At 53.6% G+C, this 18,154-nt stretch overlaps 1 protein-coding gene across 2 annotated transcripts; it reads right to left on the bottom strand.

The window, feature by feature from the left end:
- Nucleotides 1-1,090: 1,090 nt before the first annotated feature.
- Nucleotides 1,091-17,367, bottom strand: DVL3 (dishevelled segment polarity protein 3). 2 transcript variants are annotated; one of them, XM_033133416.1, is made up of 16 exons: nt 16,961-17,330; nt 11,599-11,668; nt 10,960-11,081; nt 10,731-10,840; nt 10,417-10,552; nt 10,151-10,244; nt 9,890-9,959; nt 9,119-9,258; nt 8,848-8,924; nt 8,664-8,731; nt 8,359-8,508; nt 7,630-7,761; nt 7,277-7,444; nt 4,004-4,219; nt 3,493-3,903; nt 1,091-2,660 (listed from the first exon to the last, which is right to left on the bottom strand). In XM_033133416.1, the coding sequence occupies exons 1-16, from the start codon at nt 17,119-17,121 to the stop codon at nt 2,629-2,631; spliced, it is 2,157 nt and encodes a 718-aa protein (XP_032989307.1). In that variant the 5' UTR covers nt 17,122-17,330; the 3' UTR covers nt 1,091-2,628. The 2 variants fall into 2 exon arrangements, with proteins under 2 accessions (XP_032989307.1, XP_032989312.1); XM_033133421.1 differs by lacking the exon at nt 1,091-2,660 and having other exon boundaries at nt 3,277-3,903; nt 16,961-17,367.
- Nucleotides 17,368-18,154: the final 787 nt, after the last annotated feature.

The following is an 18,154-nucleotide window of genomic DNA, read 5'->3' on the forward strand; positions in this document are numbered from 1 at the left end:
CCTACCCGAAATACACATCCCAGCATACGCTGCTCACGCTCACTTCATTTTCCCCACTGAGTATTCTGGTAATTGCAGTCCCTCCCCTTCCTATTTTGGTGTTTTATGAATGCCTCGAGTTCAAGGGCCATTTGTTGAAGCCCATCTGTTAAGCCTTGGATTGCTGCAGGCCTCTTCTGTCTCCAGAGTCCGAGGACTGGCTGTCCTCACTTTATACACAACACACAGCTTGGCAGTAGAAGTATTTGTGCTGAATTTACTGCTTTCTAACATCACCTCTGATTCTACCAAGTTTTTTTTCCCAGCATATATTTGTACTAGACATGAGCCGGTTCCCAGGGATCAAGACTCAAGGAAGGGGACGGTGGGTAATGAGGCAAGTACTTGGACGAAACTTGCTAAAGCTTTCCAAGAATACGTGCATGTTCTACTTCAGCTATACCTATGTGACTGTCAGCTCAAGGCCACAACCTGTGTGCCTTCCAGTGAGGCATATATGTTGCTTAGAAAACCGCTGGTGAGTTTAATTTAATTGGACGTGGGATTTGAAATCCCTTCTGATGAACAGTGTCAAACTTCATATCCAAGCCAAGAGGAAAAGAGAGAGCCAATCCTTGAACATGAAAGGCCTGACTGGCTCTTGCAGGACCTGAAGAAAATTTGTTGGCTCTTCTCTTTCTGTAGGGAGAGAGACCGTGATGCCTTCCCTAGTTAGGGCTGAGACCATCATTGGAGGAAGATGGAAGGGCAAGAAAGGGCAAACCTTGCAAGCTTACTGTCCCTAGCATCCTCTTTCCAGAAGCCAGAATGTGGCGAGATAAAGATTTGGCCTCCTTCATTCAAATCATGGTTATAGCTGGAAGCCATTAAGTGACGGAATACAGACAGTTCTGATCCCTGAACCAGCACTCAAGGCTTCATCCCTACCTTTCCAAAAGCTTTATCTTCAATACTTATCCTAAGCCCTTACCAATTTAGAGTAAATAATAATAATAATAATAATAATAATAATAGTAATAGCTACCATTTATTGAGCACCTATTCTACTGTGTGCCAGGCACTGTGCTAGGCACTTTTCGTACAATATCTAATTTAAATCCTCACAACAACCCTGTGAGGTAGGTATTATTATCATCATTTTACATGTGAGGGAACTGAGGCTCAGAGAGATGAAATAACTCTCTTATCACACAACCAAAAAGTAGTAGAGCTGGGATTTAAACCCAGAACAATCTGACTCCAAATCTCATGCACCTGTGAACTAGAGTAGAGGCAGAGGGAGAAGAAGGGCCCAATTCAAGAAATGTTGGAGTAGAATGGATATGATCTGCTGACTAGTAAGAGATGGGAAAGAATTTAAGCCCATAAATGTTTCTAGCTGGTGAGCCTATGTAGATTGTGATGAAGGTAACCAGGGTGGGAAGTCAGGAGGTGGAGGGGGAAATGAGTTGAGTCCGTATGGACATGTCCATGGAGATGTCTAGTGGGTTATAAAAATACAGATCTAAAGGTTGGAGGGAAATGGGGGCTGGAGATGTATATATATGAGAATCATCAGTGTGTCAGTGGCAGTTGAGGACATTAGGATTGATGACACCATTTGGGGAGTAAATAGGAAAGAAATGTAATGAACACTGGGAGCACCAGCACCGAAGACATGAGCAATAGTAGAGGAATTCTCAAGAGAGTTAGACAAAGCAGTCAGAGAAGAAAGAAGTACAGGAGGCAGCCCTATAGTGGTGGCTAGAGGAAGCCGTGGTCTTGGCTGGGAACAAACCCAGAGCTTCCAGAAGGCAGGCAAGACGGAGTCAGACTTCCAACACAACCCTCACTCACTAAAAACCCCAGGAAGTATTTGTTGAAATGAGTGAATGCCAAAATGCCCCTACCCGGGTTTACCCCAAAACCTGGAGCTTAGTACTTCATTTCACTCTTGACATCCCAGTTTTGACTAGGGGAGCCTAGGTGAGCCAGGAGAATTTATAGGAGAGACTTAAAGAGAAAGTCGTGATTTGTTTAAACTAAAAGTAAGCTAAAAAAATAAAACCTGGCACTGTCTGGAAGTCCCAGAAGTCCCCCTGCCCTACTGCTCTGGGGTATCATGGTGATTGTGAAAACATGAAAGGTTTGTGCAGCAGTAGGCATGGTGAGAACAGCCTGTCAGTTGTCTGGGGAGTCCTCTGCTGAGCCTAGCCTGAGACCCAGCTTATGCTTTATCCAGGTAGGAAGATGAGGAGGACGTGCACGGGAGGCTTGAGGACTACGAGGGAGGGGAGGAAGGGTGGAGGTAAATCGGGACCAGCCCTACCACCTGGGAGAGGAATGGAAGAAAGGGTCTAGCCCTCTGGGCAGGGACCAGCCCTAAAGCTTAAGTGGACTTTGCATAGGCATGTGCACGCGCGTGCACGTGTGAAAGAAAGAGAAAGAGAAATAGAGAGCACGCACACACTCTCTGGAAAGGCGAATAGAGTCGTACATGGGCAAGTGGCTGGGGCCCTCCCCAGAAGCCTAGTGACTCAACATGTTGAAGTATGGGTATAGGGGCTGAATATCCTTGGGAAGCCCTGAGGGGCTGCTGAAGCAGGGTTCCTGGTCTCCTCGGAGGCTGGGCCTCCCCTCGCTGGGGGCTCACAGAAAGTCAAACAGCCCGAAATTCTTGGCTGCTCCAGGCCCAGGAAAAATTGGGGGAGGAAAAAAGAAAGAGAAGAAATGTTTCAGGCCCAGAGGTGAGATGAGCCTGCTGGTTAGTAGGGTTAGGGGTCTGAAGGAACCAGCACACAAATGCAGGCACGGTGGGATGGATGGTGGTGGGGTAGAGCGGAGATGCTCCCTTGAAGCCACTAGCAGATCAGGCACCTGCGGGCCCTCTGGGCTCCTGGTAAGGGCCCAGCACAGGCAGGGAGTTACCGGAGGTGACCCCAGTTCTAGGGTACAAGCAGCAGGCAGGGGACAGTTAGGAGGAAGAACAGACGAAGCAAGATTTTTTTGGTGTCAGTATTGTGGGGAAAAGTCAAGAGATTGGCACACATGCTTAAGGGGATGAGGGTAACAGAGGGATGATGTAGGTGGATGAATGGTGAAACTGAGTGGGGAGAGGTGGGGACAAGGGGCCGAGCAGGTCCTCAAGGGCACTGCTGAGGTCGACTCCTGAAGTGTATGCAGAGAAGGGAGTAGGGAACAGCACCAGCGAGTCGGGTCCCAGGGACATGAAGGATCCTGGGAAGTCCTGTGTAGCGGTTAGTGGGCAGAGGGCCAAGCTGGGGCCATGACAGGTTAGGGGCTGCAGGGACGATCGGTGGATGCGCCCGCCCTCACTGAGCCCAGCGAGCAGTTAGCGCGCCTGGATTTAGTTCTGTTTATTTCCCTTTTAGGTACCAGACAAAGTAAAAAAGACGGAAGGAAGGATGGAGAGAGGGACGCAGCCAGCCAGGGTAGGGGTGGGATGGAAGTGGGGGAGGGGCCCTGCTCACATCACATCCACAAAGAACTCACTGGGGTTTCCCATGGCCATGCGGAAGGACTGTCTGCTGGCGGTCAGTTCGGGGGGCACAGAGGCCAGGTCGCGGCCAGGAGGGGCTCCTGGGGGCCCCATGGCCGCGGGCGGTGGGGGCATCATCAGCATGGGAGGGCCGTAGAGAGGGGGCACGCCAGGGGGGCCGTAGCTCGGGTGCGTGTGGTGGCTGCGCAGGCTGCTGGCCAGCGAGTGGTGGCTGCGGTGGCTATGCTCGCTGGCGGCAGGCCCCGAGCGCTCGCTGGGGGCCCGCTCCCGCGGCCCCCGCAGGCTGCTGCGGGTTGTGTGGTCCGACTCGCTGCCGCTGCCGCCCGACTTCGAGTCCCCGGCCTTCGGGTCCTTCTCCTTCCGCCGATCGCTGCCGCTCCGGTTGGAGCCACTGCTCCGGCTGCCTGTGAGGGACAGGCAGACAGGGTGGGGGATGCTCAGCGCTTGCGCAGGAGTCTAGGGCTCGCCTGTGCCCACCCAACCCCCGCGGCCCCTCTGCCTTACCTTCACTGTGCTGACTGCTGGCACTGCCCCCGCCGTAGCTGTACCCCAGTTCCGGGAAGCCTGGGTGCGGGTTGTAGGGGTGCGGGGGCGGCGGGTATTGGTAAGGGAAAGCCATGGGCCAAGGAGCGGCCCCCGGGTGTGGCAAAGGGGCCAGAGTGTCCTGGTCAGAGGCCCCGCTGGAGCCATCGTGATCGTGGAGGGACAGGTTGGCCATGTCTGTGGAGGGCAGGAGAGGGCCAGATGAGCTGGTACTCTCCCGTGCCCTGCACCCCTATACCAGGACACACAGCAGTCTCTGGCCTAGGTTGGTTGACATGACAGCAACAGCAGCGGTAGTTTCTCCCCAGAATGGGAGGAGACATAGGCCAGAGATTTCTCAGTCCTTCTTCAGACTCCCTCCTCTGGATGGAGAGGGAGACCCTGTAGAGACAGCTCCAGGGAAAACCCTACTCTGGAAGGCCCTGAGTCACCACTTCAGAGCCTCAATGCCAAATCCTGACACCCAACTTCCAGTGTGTGGAGACCCCCTACCAAGCCTTTGGAAATTTCTCTTTCCTCAGTGGGCTGGAAGGGGCAAAACTCATGTGGCAATTTTCTCCTCTGTTCACTCAGAGGATGAAAGGTAGGGGATGGTGGGAGGCTGAAATACCAGACCTTCACCAGGTACTGCATACCTGCAATTCATTAGGCCTGATACAAAGCACTTCATCTCTTGCAAACGTTACCACAACTCTACGAAGGTGGTAATCACATTTTTTTCCAGATGAGGAAAGTACAGTCCAGAGAGGTAAAATGACCTGTCTGAGGTCAACCCAAATTGTAGCCAGAAAAGAAGCTAAAAGTTGCTTACTTTTTAACCTTTCCAGATGAAAGCATTAGTAAGGAGTAGGAAGCAGTTTGGGGAAATTTAGGGGAAAATTTGCCCTCTCTCCTCACCTAGTACTAAAAAAATGCCCATTAAAAACCAGAATGAACATAAGGCCTTTCAGAGCCCACATATAGAAGGCCCTCGGCCTGGATGAATTTTCTAGTGCTGCTGGGGAGGGTGGGAATGAGGGGGAAGGACCTACAAAGGTGCCTCCTCTGTGCTTTCCATCCCATTCCCAGCCAGGCCTGCTTCCTCACAGCGTTTTTCTCCCTGTCTTACCATCACTTCTTTCATGACTCTTTCTCCCCTAATAAACTGTGCACTCCTTAAGGGCAAGGCTGCCCTCACCAATCCTGGAACTACCTGGAGGGGGCATGAGGGGCCACTAGGACTAACGACCTGCATAGGACACCCCGTGCTCATACCCCGTCTATGCCAGGTCCCAGAGCTCTCACAGAGCTGTAATTGCTGGGGCCAGCTGCCAGACACAGACTGAGCCCCTGTTCTGAGCCCCTAAGTGAGCCAGCCCAATCTTCCAGGAGAGGTCAGGAGAGGTGGCTCTGAGGGGGCTGAAGCAGGCAGCCCGTGAAGTCCGCCAGCCAAGCCATGAACCTGTGAAGGCCAGCAGCTAGCATGGAACGTGGTGGTGGGAAGCAGGGGCCTGCCTTGGCTCATGCTCCAAGAACTACTGAGTATTTCAATCTCCGGGCTGTCGTTTCAAGGCGGCGGGGTAGGGGGGTAGGGGGGTAGGGAAGGGGAGTGACTGTGTACTCCTGAGGCTACCAAGTCCCCAGATCTTCCCTTTGAGATTGCTACACTCCCAGCTGAGGAGACCTCAGCCAGTGAGAAGGACACAGCCTGTTCTGTCAGCATGATTCTTAGCGGGGCCTCTGGTGGCCTTAGTCCATAGGTAGATCTAGGAGGCCCCAGGGATGGAACAAGGTCTCTTGAGCCAAAGCAACAACTATTCTGAAAAGTGTGTCCCTGGAAATTTGGGGCTAGGGCTGACTTCTGCTAAGGATGATAATAACCAGACTTGATTGAATCTAAGAAGCCAATGATTGTAAGATGCACCCCAATTTCAGAGATGATGAAATGTGAAAAAAATGTTCACCTTAGAATCAATTAAATACATGAATAATAGACAGCTTTCTTAGGGCACTTACTGTGGGCTAAACACAGTGCTAAAAGTATTATGAACACTATCTTATATCATTCTCAAAACAGCTCTATGAGATACATTTTACTATTACCTTACAGATCAAGAAACTGAGCCACTGAGAGGCTGTGTCACTCGTGTTCACACAGTAAGAATGGAACTAGAATTTGAACTCGGAACTGTCTAACTCCAAAACCCTATGCATATATCACTACTCCATGGGGCTACGCTGGAGCTGCTAAGGATCAGGGACCCACCCTCCACCAGGATTGTGCTCTGCAGAAACAGCCTTTCTAGTCCCTAGAACCTAATCTGAAGCATTTTAAGAGTTAGTTTTTGCACTCCAGCCAGCACACCAGGCTGAGAGAAGGCTCCCTCAGGCAGAAGTGGCTGTTGGAGGTGGGCTTCAGCTTCCATCCCTCAGCAATGCGGTCCTGTTTGGAGGACTTCCCTTCCCAAGGGCTGTCCTCAGGCTCAGAAGAAGGCGAGTTCCATGCAGACCTCTCTTGCTTAATAACCCTCATTGGCTTTATACTCGCTTAGGATCAAGTCCAAACTCTCCCTATAGCTTGCTGAGTCCTCTACAACGTGGCCCTGACAGCTTCTCCCGCTCCATTCCAAGGCACAGTGCACCCGCAGGGTCTGAGGAAGCTGAGGACTTGGGCCTGAGGCCAGCCCCGGGTCCTGACCTGGGGTAACCTGCTTGGTGTTGGGAGGCTGAGCAGGGCCAAGGGTAGGAGCTCTGTTTGGCCTTGCTGAGGCAATGTGTCTGCAGCACCACACACCTGGGGCAGCCCTGGATGGTGCAAAGAATCCAGGCCCTGGAGCCAGAAAGACCTGGACCGATGGCCTAGCTCCTCTACTTCTAGCTGTGAGACCTGGGGTGGACTATTTAACTCCTACATGTCTCAGTTTCCTCATCTGAAAACAGAAATAGTAATCCATCTCCCCAAGGGTGGGGAGGAGGTTGTGAGGATCGATTAGTGAGATGATGCTTCCGAAACGACCAGCGTGATGCCAGGCACAGAGCAGGTATTGAGAAAATGCCAGGCCCTCGAGGGGGATGCAGGGCAGGTGAAGAGGCTGGACTGGGCTCTGCTTCCATCTTGGAACTCTCAGGCCTTGAGCTGGGTCCCCAGCTCTGCTGCCCCCCACCGCCAGGTTCCCTGGACTCTGCTGCCACATCCCTGGGCACCTCCCCAATCCCAGCCAAGAGACAGGGCAAGGAGGTGGGGGAGGCACATACTGCCGCAGAGGTCGCCGAAGATGTAATAGCACTGCTCGGAGAAGGTGATCTTGTTGACAGTGTGGCGGATGAAGCCGGCTTTGAGCAGGTTGCTGGCATACTTGCGGGCCTCTCGCCGGTCGGTGAAGCCTTCCACGTTGTGGTATAGCCAGTCCACCACATCGGAGCCTGGGGACAAGGCCGCCACTTGACTGGGAGGCCCACCTGACGTGGGCTCAGCTGGCCTCACAGAAGCCAAGAGGCCGGGGCTGGTTCCAGCTCAAAGGAGTGGCCCCAGGGAGTTCTCGGCCCCCGGCCTGCCCTGGCCACTCACTCCCCACCCTGTCCGTCATCCCACCATGGGGGCCTCTCACCGATGAAAGCATTGGGGATGGTGATCTTCAGCCACATGCGATCTCGGACCTCTAGCCCGGATTCAGGGGAGGCCATGGCTTTCACGATGGCAGCCATGTCACTGTGGATGGACAGGTGGAAGTCGTCTAGGCCTGGGGGCGGGAGGCAGAATGGTGAGGCAAAAAGGGGCTGTGGAGTTAGACAGACAGGAGTTTGCCTGCCAGCTCTACCACCTAATAAATATGGACCTATGTTGGGCAAACTACTGACCTCCTGGACACTCAGTTTCCCCTTCCATAAAAATAGGGACTTTAATGTCTATTTACAAGGAAGTTTGAAGAGAATTAAAAAATATAAACAAAGGTGCTTAGCACAGTACATAATGTGTGTTAGGGTAACAAAAATGGCAGCCATTATTGTGCGCTTACTTTATGCCACACACTGTGATCGACACTTCACTTATAACCTCTCGTTAAACCCCCAGGAACCTGGTAAAGTGCCCGCCATTCGTCCCATTTTATAAGAGGAAACTGAGGCTCACTGAGGGCTCACTACTGGTTCAAAAACAAACGCTGTTTAGTGAGGGTCGGTGTCCACTGAGGGAAGCTGCAGGGTGAGGTGGCTGAAGTGAACTGATGCCCCTCTCCAGCCCTCTCTGACTTTCAAGCGAGAGTCTCTACGTGGGCTTTCATTAGTCCCTCCCACCTGGGCCTGTGTGCTGGGCCCAGGGGCCTGGGCTGGACACTCACGCTCTGTGTCAGGGATGGAGCTGGTGATGGAGGAGCTGGTGGAGGTGATGGTGCTCAGGGAAGGGCTCATGCCGTAGGCAGGGAAGGTACCAGTCATGGCTGCGGTGTGGGAGACCCAGGCCGCAGGGTCAATGGGCCGGATGGGCTCGCCTGCAGGGACGATGAGGAATCAGGGGCTGCCCGCCCTGCCCCGTGCCAGGCCCAACAGGGTAGGTGTGAGGGTTCAGGGCAACACAGAAGGCAGGAGACACAGGGCTCACGTATACCAGGCACCAGTTTTAGGGACAAGTCTCCCATCCACTTACTCCTGGGCAGCGTGAAGCAACCACGTGGACTTGGGTCCCAGCACTTGGCTACAGTCAGGGTGATGGGCCTGAAAGCAAGGGTGTCCCTAGTGAGGGCAGGATGTGTGGAAGCCAGACAAGCTCCTTGCCTGACAGCCAGAAATGCCTGCCCCCCTCCCCCTGCAATGCCCCATCCCATCCATACCCTGGTTTGTGCACAATCTCCCGCAATACCCGGACGGCATCATCATTACTCATGTTCTCAAAGTTGATCTCGTTTACCTGGGAAAGAGGGCCAGGAGGGGGATAAGCAGCTGGCTGGGGAGGGGGCAGGGAAGCTTGGTGAGTCAGGGGGTCTTCCCCCCACCAAGAAGGAGCCTCTGAACGGAATACGGAGGACAGGAAGAATGAGAAGGTACAGAGGGTACATTTCCCCACTCCCTGTGCACACCACCAGCCAGGGTGGGCAATGGTACCTGTAACAGCATATCTCCTGGCTCGATGCGTCCATCAGCGGCCACGGCCCCACCCTTCATGATAGAGCCAATGTAGATGCCTCCGTCACCACGCTCGTTGCTTTGGCCCACAATGGAGATGCCCAAGAAGTTATACTTTTCTACAGGGAGTAACAAGACCTTGAGAGGGGGGCAAGGTTCCTACCCAAATTGGGAGCCCCTTCTTAGACAGGGTGGAAAGGGACGAGAAGTAACATTTGTTGAGCTGGAATCAGGCACTGTGTTCAGCATGCTCAAACAGGCTTTCATTTAATCCTTGCTGGCTGTGAGGCAGGGGCTCAGGCCCATTTTACAGAGCAGGCAACTGAGGTTCAGAGAATTTAAGTGACTTTTCTAAGCCATTAAGTGGCAAAGCTAGTATTCAAACTCAGATTTAAATTCCAAAGTTCGGGCTCTTTTCATGACACCCAGCCATCTCCTAAAGAGAGTACCTAAGGCAGAAATCAGAGAGCAAGAATGCAATGGCTGAAAAATGGGAAGGGGGAAAGGAATCAAAAATCACCTCCTCCAGAAAGCCTTCCCTGATGCCTTTCACCGCTTCCATAGCTCTCTGTACTCTTTGTCATAGCCCTGATCATGAGATACTGAAATGATCAGCTTATGTACCAGTTTATGTTTATGAAGGAGAGCTCCTTGAGGGCAGGGAACATATCTTGTGCCTTTTTGAACTCCTCGTCTGTCCAGTGTCTGGCATACAGTAGGCAGTCAAGAGTGTTGTTTCACGAGACTCACCCATGTTGAGAGTGACCGTGATGATGTTGAGCGACATGGTGGAGTCCGTGATGCTGCTGAAGGATGAGGACTGTAATAGACGGAGACCCTGAGCAGCAGGCAGAGGGGCAGGAACTCACTGCTCCCGCCTCGATCCTCCGCCAGGTGAACCCTCAGCACCACCGCCCCTCTAAGTTCTAAACACTGACCCGAGGGAAGGGGATCTGAGCAAGCGCAAGCCCCGGCCCTGACCCACCCACCCCTACAATCCTGGCCCCATACCCGCTCAATCCGTGACACCTTCTGTTTCCGTCGCCGCCGCTTGTGTCTTCTCATCAGGCGTGAGGCACTGCTCTGCTCGGTGGAGCTGCTGAACCTGTGGGGCCCACAGTCGTTCCCCACCAGGCTGGCCTAGTCCTGCCCCCTGGGAGGCACTGCAGGGCTCCAGGCCCCAACACAAAGCCCACATCCCTCCCAGGCGGCCCTCCCCTCCCCCCGCCCCCGCAGGGCTCACCAGCCCCACAGTACTCATGAAACCAAAGCCCCACCTGCTGGTGGAGTCATCCTCATCCGAATCAAAGAAGCTGGTGGTCTCCAACTCGCTGCTCATAAGGGTGGACGAGCTGTCATAACCCCCAGGCTCTCGCCGTCGTTCCCCCTTTGCAGTTCCATTTAGCCGGGTTGCTGCAGGGGATGGAGGCAGCTGGGTTCACAGTGCCCAACGCAGGAGGGAAGGGAGGACAGGGGCAGGCCAGGGGCTGCACTGGGCCAAGCACATCCAGAGCTCAGGAAGTAGGGCAAAGATGTGGGAGCTGTGGGAGGGCGTGGGGTTGGTAAAGGCATCTTTTCAGAGAAGACGCACTGTGCTCTGGGCCATCCCTCCGGCGTGGTCGCTCCCGCTGGGCAGACACCAACGAGTCCGTCTCGGTGTCATTGTCTAGGTTCTCCTGGCTGCCCCCACCAGCATGAGGGCTGCAGAGAAGAGAGGACTTGGTGGGGGAGGGGGCAGGCTGGGGGCTCCCTCCCCCAGCCCTGGGCTGAGCTGACGGGCCCTCCCCCATGGGTCCTCCCCATCCTTAGGTCACACTCACTGGAAGGATGGGGGCCGGGAGTCCCCAATGCCCCCGGTGCGCTCCATGGGCGGTGGCAGCTCCGATGGGTTGTCAGCACAGAAGGGAGCTGGCTCTGGGTGTGAGCCCTCGGCTGACACCAGCTGATGTGGAGAAAATGGGGAGGTAGTATGGCACAGGGGCGCCAGGGAGAAGTGGGATAGTTGGCTTCTGGCAGGGCATGAAGACTTGGGGAGAATGAAGCAGGGACAGGAAGGGAGAAGAGACGGGGCTACGTAAGAGCAGCTGAGATGGGAAGTGACACGCTGCTGGGTTGAAAAGGTAGCAGGGAGTCATGGGTTGGTGAAGTGGGATAGGGGCAGAGAACCAGGGTCGGAGGTCAGCAGGTGACAGAAGGGAACCTGAGGCAAAGTGCCTCAAAGGGCAGAGGAGACAATTTTGTCTCCAGTATGTGCTTCTGTGTCTGCCTTTCCCCACTTCCCGCCACTCCCGCACTTTTCACCAAGACTATAGAATTGGGGGTAGAAAGTGTTCAGTTAGAAAACTCAAGGAAGATTCAGATATTGAAGTATAAAACCACCAGCTACAGCGTCAGCGATGCCTTTCCTCCGTCCAGCCCACAGCAGGGACTCGGGTAGAGGGCTGAGGAGGGCTCCTTACCCAGGACACCACCCGGCCGTTGAAGCAGGGCAGTTTGGCATTGTCGTCCGAGATCTCTTCCTTCACCACTCTGCAAGGAAAGAGGGCGTGTTCCGGGGTGGAAATGGAGGTGTCCTTACAATCTCAACTCTCATGGGCTCCTCCACCTTAAACTGGGAATCAAACCACCAGCACAAGCCTATTCAAACGGGGGCAGGGGCAGGGGTGGGGGCGATGCAGTTGCCTTCCTGGGGTGTCCTCTCTCAGTCATCAGATTGCAAATTACATCTGACAAATTGCTGCCCCCATGAGTGCAGCTACTCCCTAGAATCTTCTTTTTTTTTTAAGGGAACACCCTTTTTGTTTTTTGTTTTTAATTTTTTATTGGCAATATTGGGGGAGAGTGTGTGTCTCCAGGGCCCATCAGCCCAAGTTGTTGTCCTTCAATCTAGTTGTGGAGGGCGCAGCTCAGCTCCAAGTCTAGTCGCCGTTTTCAATCTTTAGTTGCAGGGGGCACAGCCCACCACCCCATGCGGGAATTGAACTGGCAACCTTGTGGAGAGCTCACGCTCTAACCAACGGAGCCATCTGGCCATCCCTCTGGCAGCTCAGCGGCAGCTCCTTGTCCCTAGAATCCTGAGAGCCTTACCTATCCCCAATGGGACTCTCCGGGCTCCTTCCCTCTGACCCTACACTAGGAAAAGCACACCCTGATTATGGTCCTTCCCTTCTCAACTGGGAATCCCGACATTCTTCTAAGAGGTGTGGACGAGGAATTTAAGGAAATTAGGAAAGAGAAGGGGAGACGGCATTTCCTGAACATCGTCCACTGCCATTACGCTACTCATAACAATCGCTCTCACTTATTGAGCATGTATTATGGGCCAAGCACCAAGCTAATACTATACTTGTATCTTTTCATTTACTACAGCAATGCGGTAAGATAGATACAGACGGGCCAACTAAAGCTCAGTAGGTTCAGAAATTCACGTAGAGTCACACAACTAATAAGTGAAGAGCTGGAATTTGAATCCTAGTCAGCCTGACTCCTACCAATTATACCCTCCCTATGGTTATAATATATAATCTTCACATCAGCCCCATTGTGTAGACAATATGATCCCCATTTTATGAATAAGGAACGGAGAAACATTCAGTAACTTGACCAAGGTCAGAGCTAGAAGATGTCAGAGCTGGAATTCCACCCCAAGCTTGTCTAACACCGAAACCCGTACTCTTTCCACAGTATTTCACATTCCTTCCTGTACGATGACAAAGGTGACGTGGGACTGTGTGGAGGGTGACGGTGGGGGAGACAGTGATGTGGGCATGGGGGTGGGATGAGGTCACAGGCATATGGTTTGGCCTGGGGCATGCAGTGAGGCACCAAGTTGGACCATGACTAGAGTTTGGGGCCAGCAAAAGGAATTGGAAAAGTCTGAGGACCCCCAGACTGCGTCAAACACCCCAGGAGACAGAGCTGGAAAGATGTGATCAGGGGCAAGAGGAAGGCACATGCACAGAGTTGTGAGCAGAGGAGGAAGACAGAAAGGAAAGAGGCTGAGAAGCCCGGGCCTCTATTCTTGAAGAGCTTCTGCCCAGAGCTGGGAACGTGCTTGGCTCCTTGTGATGCTCTCACATTCTTAGACTCACAGCCAAGTTCAAAGGCCAAGCCTACCCTCCTCCCTCCCATTGAGCTCTGGCTCCTCCGCCATTTCCAACCCCACAGTGACCCCAAGAAAGCAGCTCACATCATCCTGCTCAGGCCCACCATGGCAGAAAGCCTGGAGACAGAACAGGCTGGAAAAAAGGGACAGAGGGGTAGTTCAGACCTACCAGCCAGTCTGGTGCTAGGGTACCCTAAGCTTACAGCCCTCAATGGGAACTGGGTCTGAAAGGAAAAGGGGGGATGTGGGCCACATGGCAGAGATTCTGTGACCTGCTTTGGAGAGGGTCTCCCTGTGGTGGAAAACTGCTGCTGAGTCTCCAGCACCCCCTCCCCAAGCAGGCCCCACCACACAGCACCAGCTACAGATGTTTCCTCTCTTTCTTGGGGTCACTGACAGGTCGCCAAGGCTCTGCTGACTCACAATGATCAGCTGATCTTCGGCAGCCTTGGGGGACCTCAGACAGGCCTCCCCCTCCCATAATGGAGCTAAATGGCTCAGGGTTCCATCACACGCACACACACACCCCTAAGTGGAGTCAGATAAATCTGGGTTCAAATGCCAGTTCTGTCATTTATAAGCCCTCCCATCTCTGAGAAGTTTCTTAACTCCTCCACGCCTTCGTCTCATCCTGGTAAATGGGATTCGTAAATGCCTGGCACAGTCTAGGCATACACTAAATGCTCGTTTCTACCTTTGGCAATTTTTAGTGGGACCCATACTCTCTTTCTAACTAGGTGTAAGTTTGTAAGGGCAGGAACCAAATAAACCTGCTCATCATTCGTCGCTCATGCAATGAAAAAGCCTTTGCTGAGATCCCAGCGAGTTTTAAGCCCTGTGCTAGCCATTGCATGAACCTCAAGAAGCATCAGACCTGGGGCCTGCTTTATTCTCAGAGGTTACAGTCACATAAGCATACCGCAAGTGGGAAGTGGTCAGAGCGGTCACTGGACAGACATCTGCTAAGTGTTACTCAGGTGTCACGTCCTGGCTAGGAGCTGGGGAGGTGTACAGATAAATAGGGAAAAATACTACAATGAGTGACCCAACTTCCCACCTTGCCCTCTCCAGCTGCTCGAGGCCACTCTAGCCGTGGGTACCTTGTTCTCCCATCCACCCTCTCCTCAGGGCTGAAAATGTTTATTCTTCCTCTATTTCCCAAATCATTTAAGAGGGTTGGGCCTACCCTGAGCTTGACAAATACTTCTGGAGACCAGATGGGACTTGGAGAACCTCGCAAACCAGGACCTCAGAGGATAAGCCTGGAGAGACAGCAGCCTTCCTTCTCAGACCCCCTTTCCCGTCTGTCAGCAGGGGCCACTGGCCTCCGCCTGACCCTCCTCTCAGGGGGCTAGGATAAGTGGCAGCCCTATCACCTCTACCGTGTGCCGAGGCTCAGCATCTGCCCCAGAGAGGATGCGTTTGTAAAATGGTGATAATAATAATACCTACAATTGTGTGATTAAAGCCTTAGACGTTGGAGCCAGATTCCTGATGTGGAATCAAGCTCTGCCACTAACTAGCCAGACTGTGTGACCTTAGGTAAGTTATTTCAGTTTTCTGTGCTCTAGTTTTCTCATCTATAAACTGGGGATATTACTACCTATTTCATAGGGCTATTTAAGAGGATTAAATGAGTAAAAATTTGGAAAGCATTTAGATCAGTGCTTGGTACACTGTAAGCACCATAAAAAGAGTTTGTTAAATACATATATATATATATTCCTCTATTATTAGTCTTCTGTGATAAGATAACCCTATTAGATCTCTTGCTCATTAATCCTTCTGGGGAGAAAAACAAAATCAATCTCCTCCACTTCATTTTTAGCATTGTTCTCAACCCTGTTAAAATGGCCTACTCTGATATTTTGCAAAGGATGGTTTCAGTACGTGATGTATGCAAGATGTGTTCAGGTGTTACCTGAATGAACATGTAATTCAATAGTAAATATTTATTTTTAACATATATTAGAAAGAAGTATAATTAGAAAATCAGACCTGTGATTTCATATTATTGATTTGGTCAAGCTAAGAAAGAGTGAGTGGGCTGACAGTAGATTTAAAGAACAATATTAAGTCAACGGTGAGCGGATGTAACGGGGGCCCTCCTATGACTGTAGTTAGGCCTGGCCTGACAGCAACCTGGCGGAGTGGGATCTGCCCGGTGCACTGGACTTCGCTAATTTGCCCCTATCTCATATCCTGAGGAAGTATCTTGGTCTCTTCTAACTCTATTCTTCTCTTACCAGGCCAAGGCATCTGCCCCCTCACTCCTACCCTTTGCGTATGGATCCCTCTTCGGAATCTTCTAATCAGCGGTGTCTGTCTCTGGACTGAAGCCAAACAATCATTAAACACCAGAAGTACCCCAGGGTAGGAATGACAACAGAAACAAGAATAGTTAGAAGCTGCACAGTACTTCCTACTGTAAAACCAATTTCACACATATGGGCTCATGGGCTCATCAAACCCTGAGTTGGGGGGTGGGAGGGAACAGTGACAGCAAAACATGCCAGGCAGAGGGGAGAGAAGGTGCTTGCTTCCTAATACCAGGAGGGCTGAGGTCCTGGGAGAGAAACCAGACTGATGAACACTGGGAAGAAGAACGTCTCCCCTCACTCAGCTCTGGGGCCTCAGCTGCAAAGAGCAGTGCAGGCCTCAGGCTATTGCTGGAGAGGCTGCCTTTAGGCCTGGAGGGCTGGGGCAGGCCTTCCCCACAGGCCTCCAGGCCCAGCGCCCAGTTAGTATGGGGGCCTCCTCCTCCCCCAGTACCCTGGGAGTTGGAGGGGGGTGTGAGGGGATAAGCCAGGCTCCCCCTCCCAGGCCAGCTGCTACAGAACCTTCCGGCTCCAACATTCCATCCCCTCTTAAAGGGGAAGTTGCTGCTTCCAAACTCCGCCTGTCCAAAGCCCTGCAGCTGAGTGAGGAGAAGACCCCGCCAGGGAGCGAAGATGAAGAACGCCAAGAGACTCTTCCGGCCCTCCCACCCAGGCTCTGAGGCCCTTTCCAAGGCCACCATCTGGAGGAAAAAGGCCCCAATTCTGAGGGGAAATCAACATCTGGGCTAGTGGGGACTCCTCATCAGGGGCTCCCTTGACAACATCCCACACAACCCCACGAGGGAAGGGGGGCAGCTAAATAAACATCAGGTCTGCAGGCCTTAGCTTACAGCCTAGCGCCTGAGCACCCCCGCTCCCCCTCCCCCCAGTTCAAAGTCCCACAGCACAGCCCTGAGATGCACGGTACTCCAAATATGGCTCGGAGCTGTGGAGCTGAAAAGATGGAGAAAGCGAAGGCCGAGTGCCAAACTCCTCAAGTCTGTGCTAAAAACGTGGCTCCCTGGGCAGGAGAAGGATGGGGGACTCGAGCTCTAGAACTGGGTGGAGGGGTGGGGGTGTGTCTGTCTATGTGGACCGCTGGTCTCTGAGAGGTGAGGGGACTTCCTGGGCTGGAACTCTAATTTATCTTGGGGAGTTGAACGTCCTCCTAAACTAGGGAGGCCAAGGTACCTCACAAGAGAGAAAGGAGAGTCCCTAGAGAGGCTGGAACTCCAGCATCTGAAAAAATCAAGAGGAGCCCAAATGGCCAAGTCACCTCCTAGAATCCTGAGTAGGGCTCGAAGCCAGTGTCGCAAGGGAAGTCCAAACTGGCCGAGTGGCCCCTAGAAGCCGAAGGGGACGGGCTCCCCGGGAGGCGAGGCGGGGGGCCATCCTCACCCGAAATCGTCGTCCATAGACTTGAAGAAGAACTTATAGCTGGGTCTCTGCAGAACGCCCTTAAAGTCCGCCAAGGTGACGCGCTCGGCGGGCAGGGGCAGCTTCACCAGGTACGGCGTCTCCTGCCCGTCCAGGTGGTAGATGATCTTGGTCTCGCCCATGGCTCCGGCCTCTGGCCCGGCGGCCCGCGCACGGCCTGCTCGGGCGGCCGGGCCGGGCCTCTCGGGCGGCGGCGGCGGCTCTCGGCGCGGCCCAGTGGCTCAGCCCAGCTCCGCGGCCGGCCACGGCGCCAGCTCCCTTGTTCTCCGGCCGCTCCCGGGTCCCAGCGCCGCCTGCCCCTGCCGCCGCCGCCGCTTCCGCTCCCCACTCTCCCGGCTCCGCTGGCGACGGCGACTCTTCCGGTGGCCGCGGCCCTCCCGGCTCTGGGCTGTCGCCCGGCCCGCTCCCCTCCCCGGGCCCCGGCGCGACCCCGCCCCGGCGCGGCCCCGCCCCCGGCCCCCGCCGAGCCGCGCTGGCCTCGCGGCAGATGGCCTGGCTCTCGGCCGGGCCCCCAGGACACCCCGCCCACCCGCCGGGCGGCGAGCTCTGACTCCTGCGCTCCGGTCCCTGGCCGGCGAGAGCGTGGCAGCGGTCGCCCAGGGCCCCAGAGATGGAAGGATTGATCTCACCAGGATGATTGCGTTCCTGGACTCTTCAAAGCCCAGGCTTTGGACCCAAGGGGATCGGTTGCTCCTCGCAGCTGGGAAGGGGTGTAATGCAGGGGTCTCTTTGGTCCCCAGAGGTAGGTGGATGGGGCTTCTGACCAAGTACCACTGGGGAAAGTGATCTTGACATGGACCTTTAGGGTCTGTTAATAAGCATAAGTAGCCATCATTGAGTCTACCAAATTGAGCTCCTTGAGGACACTATAGGATCGAGTGCTGATTCCTTCTTATAACCTCAGTACCTAGATGCAACGCAGTGGTGGTTTAATAAATGGATTGAACGCAGAACGAGTGCAAGAATGAAGATGGGTGCATTACTGGGACAGTAAGTCTCAAACCAGAAGTAGGTATAATCATTTCTAACAGATCCCCTTACCCCTTAGCTTTAAATTTGTTTAATAAATATTGAGTGCCTACTATGTACAAGGCATACTGCATGAGCTACAGCAAATAGAAGACAGGTAATGCTGCCCCGGACCTTTACTTATTT

This window comes from Rhinolophus ferrumequinum, chromosome 2, assembly GCF_004115265.2.
Source record: "Rhinolophus ferrumequinum isolate MPI-CBG mRhiFer1 chromosome 2, mRhiFer1_v1.p, whole genome shotgun sequence".
NCBI lineage: Eukaryota > Metazoa > Chordata > Mammalia > Chiroptera > Rhinolophidae > Rhinolophus > Rhinolophus ferrumequinum.

Bases quoted from the DNA above. Each gene is read 5' to 3' on its own strand.
- DVL3 (XM_033133416.1), bottom strand. From the start codon at position 17,121: ATGGGCGAGACCAAGATCATCTACCACCTGGACGGGCAGGAGACGCCG. The intron at 8,732-8,847 runs GTATGGATGGGA...CCTTGCTTTCAG, and splicing joins GAGATTGTGCACAAACCAGG to GCCCATCACCCTGACTGTAG. The intron at 3,904-4,003 runs GTAAGGCAGAGG...TGTCCCTCACAG, and splicing joins CAGCAGTCAGCACAGTGAAG to GCAGCCGGAGCAGTGGCTCC.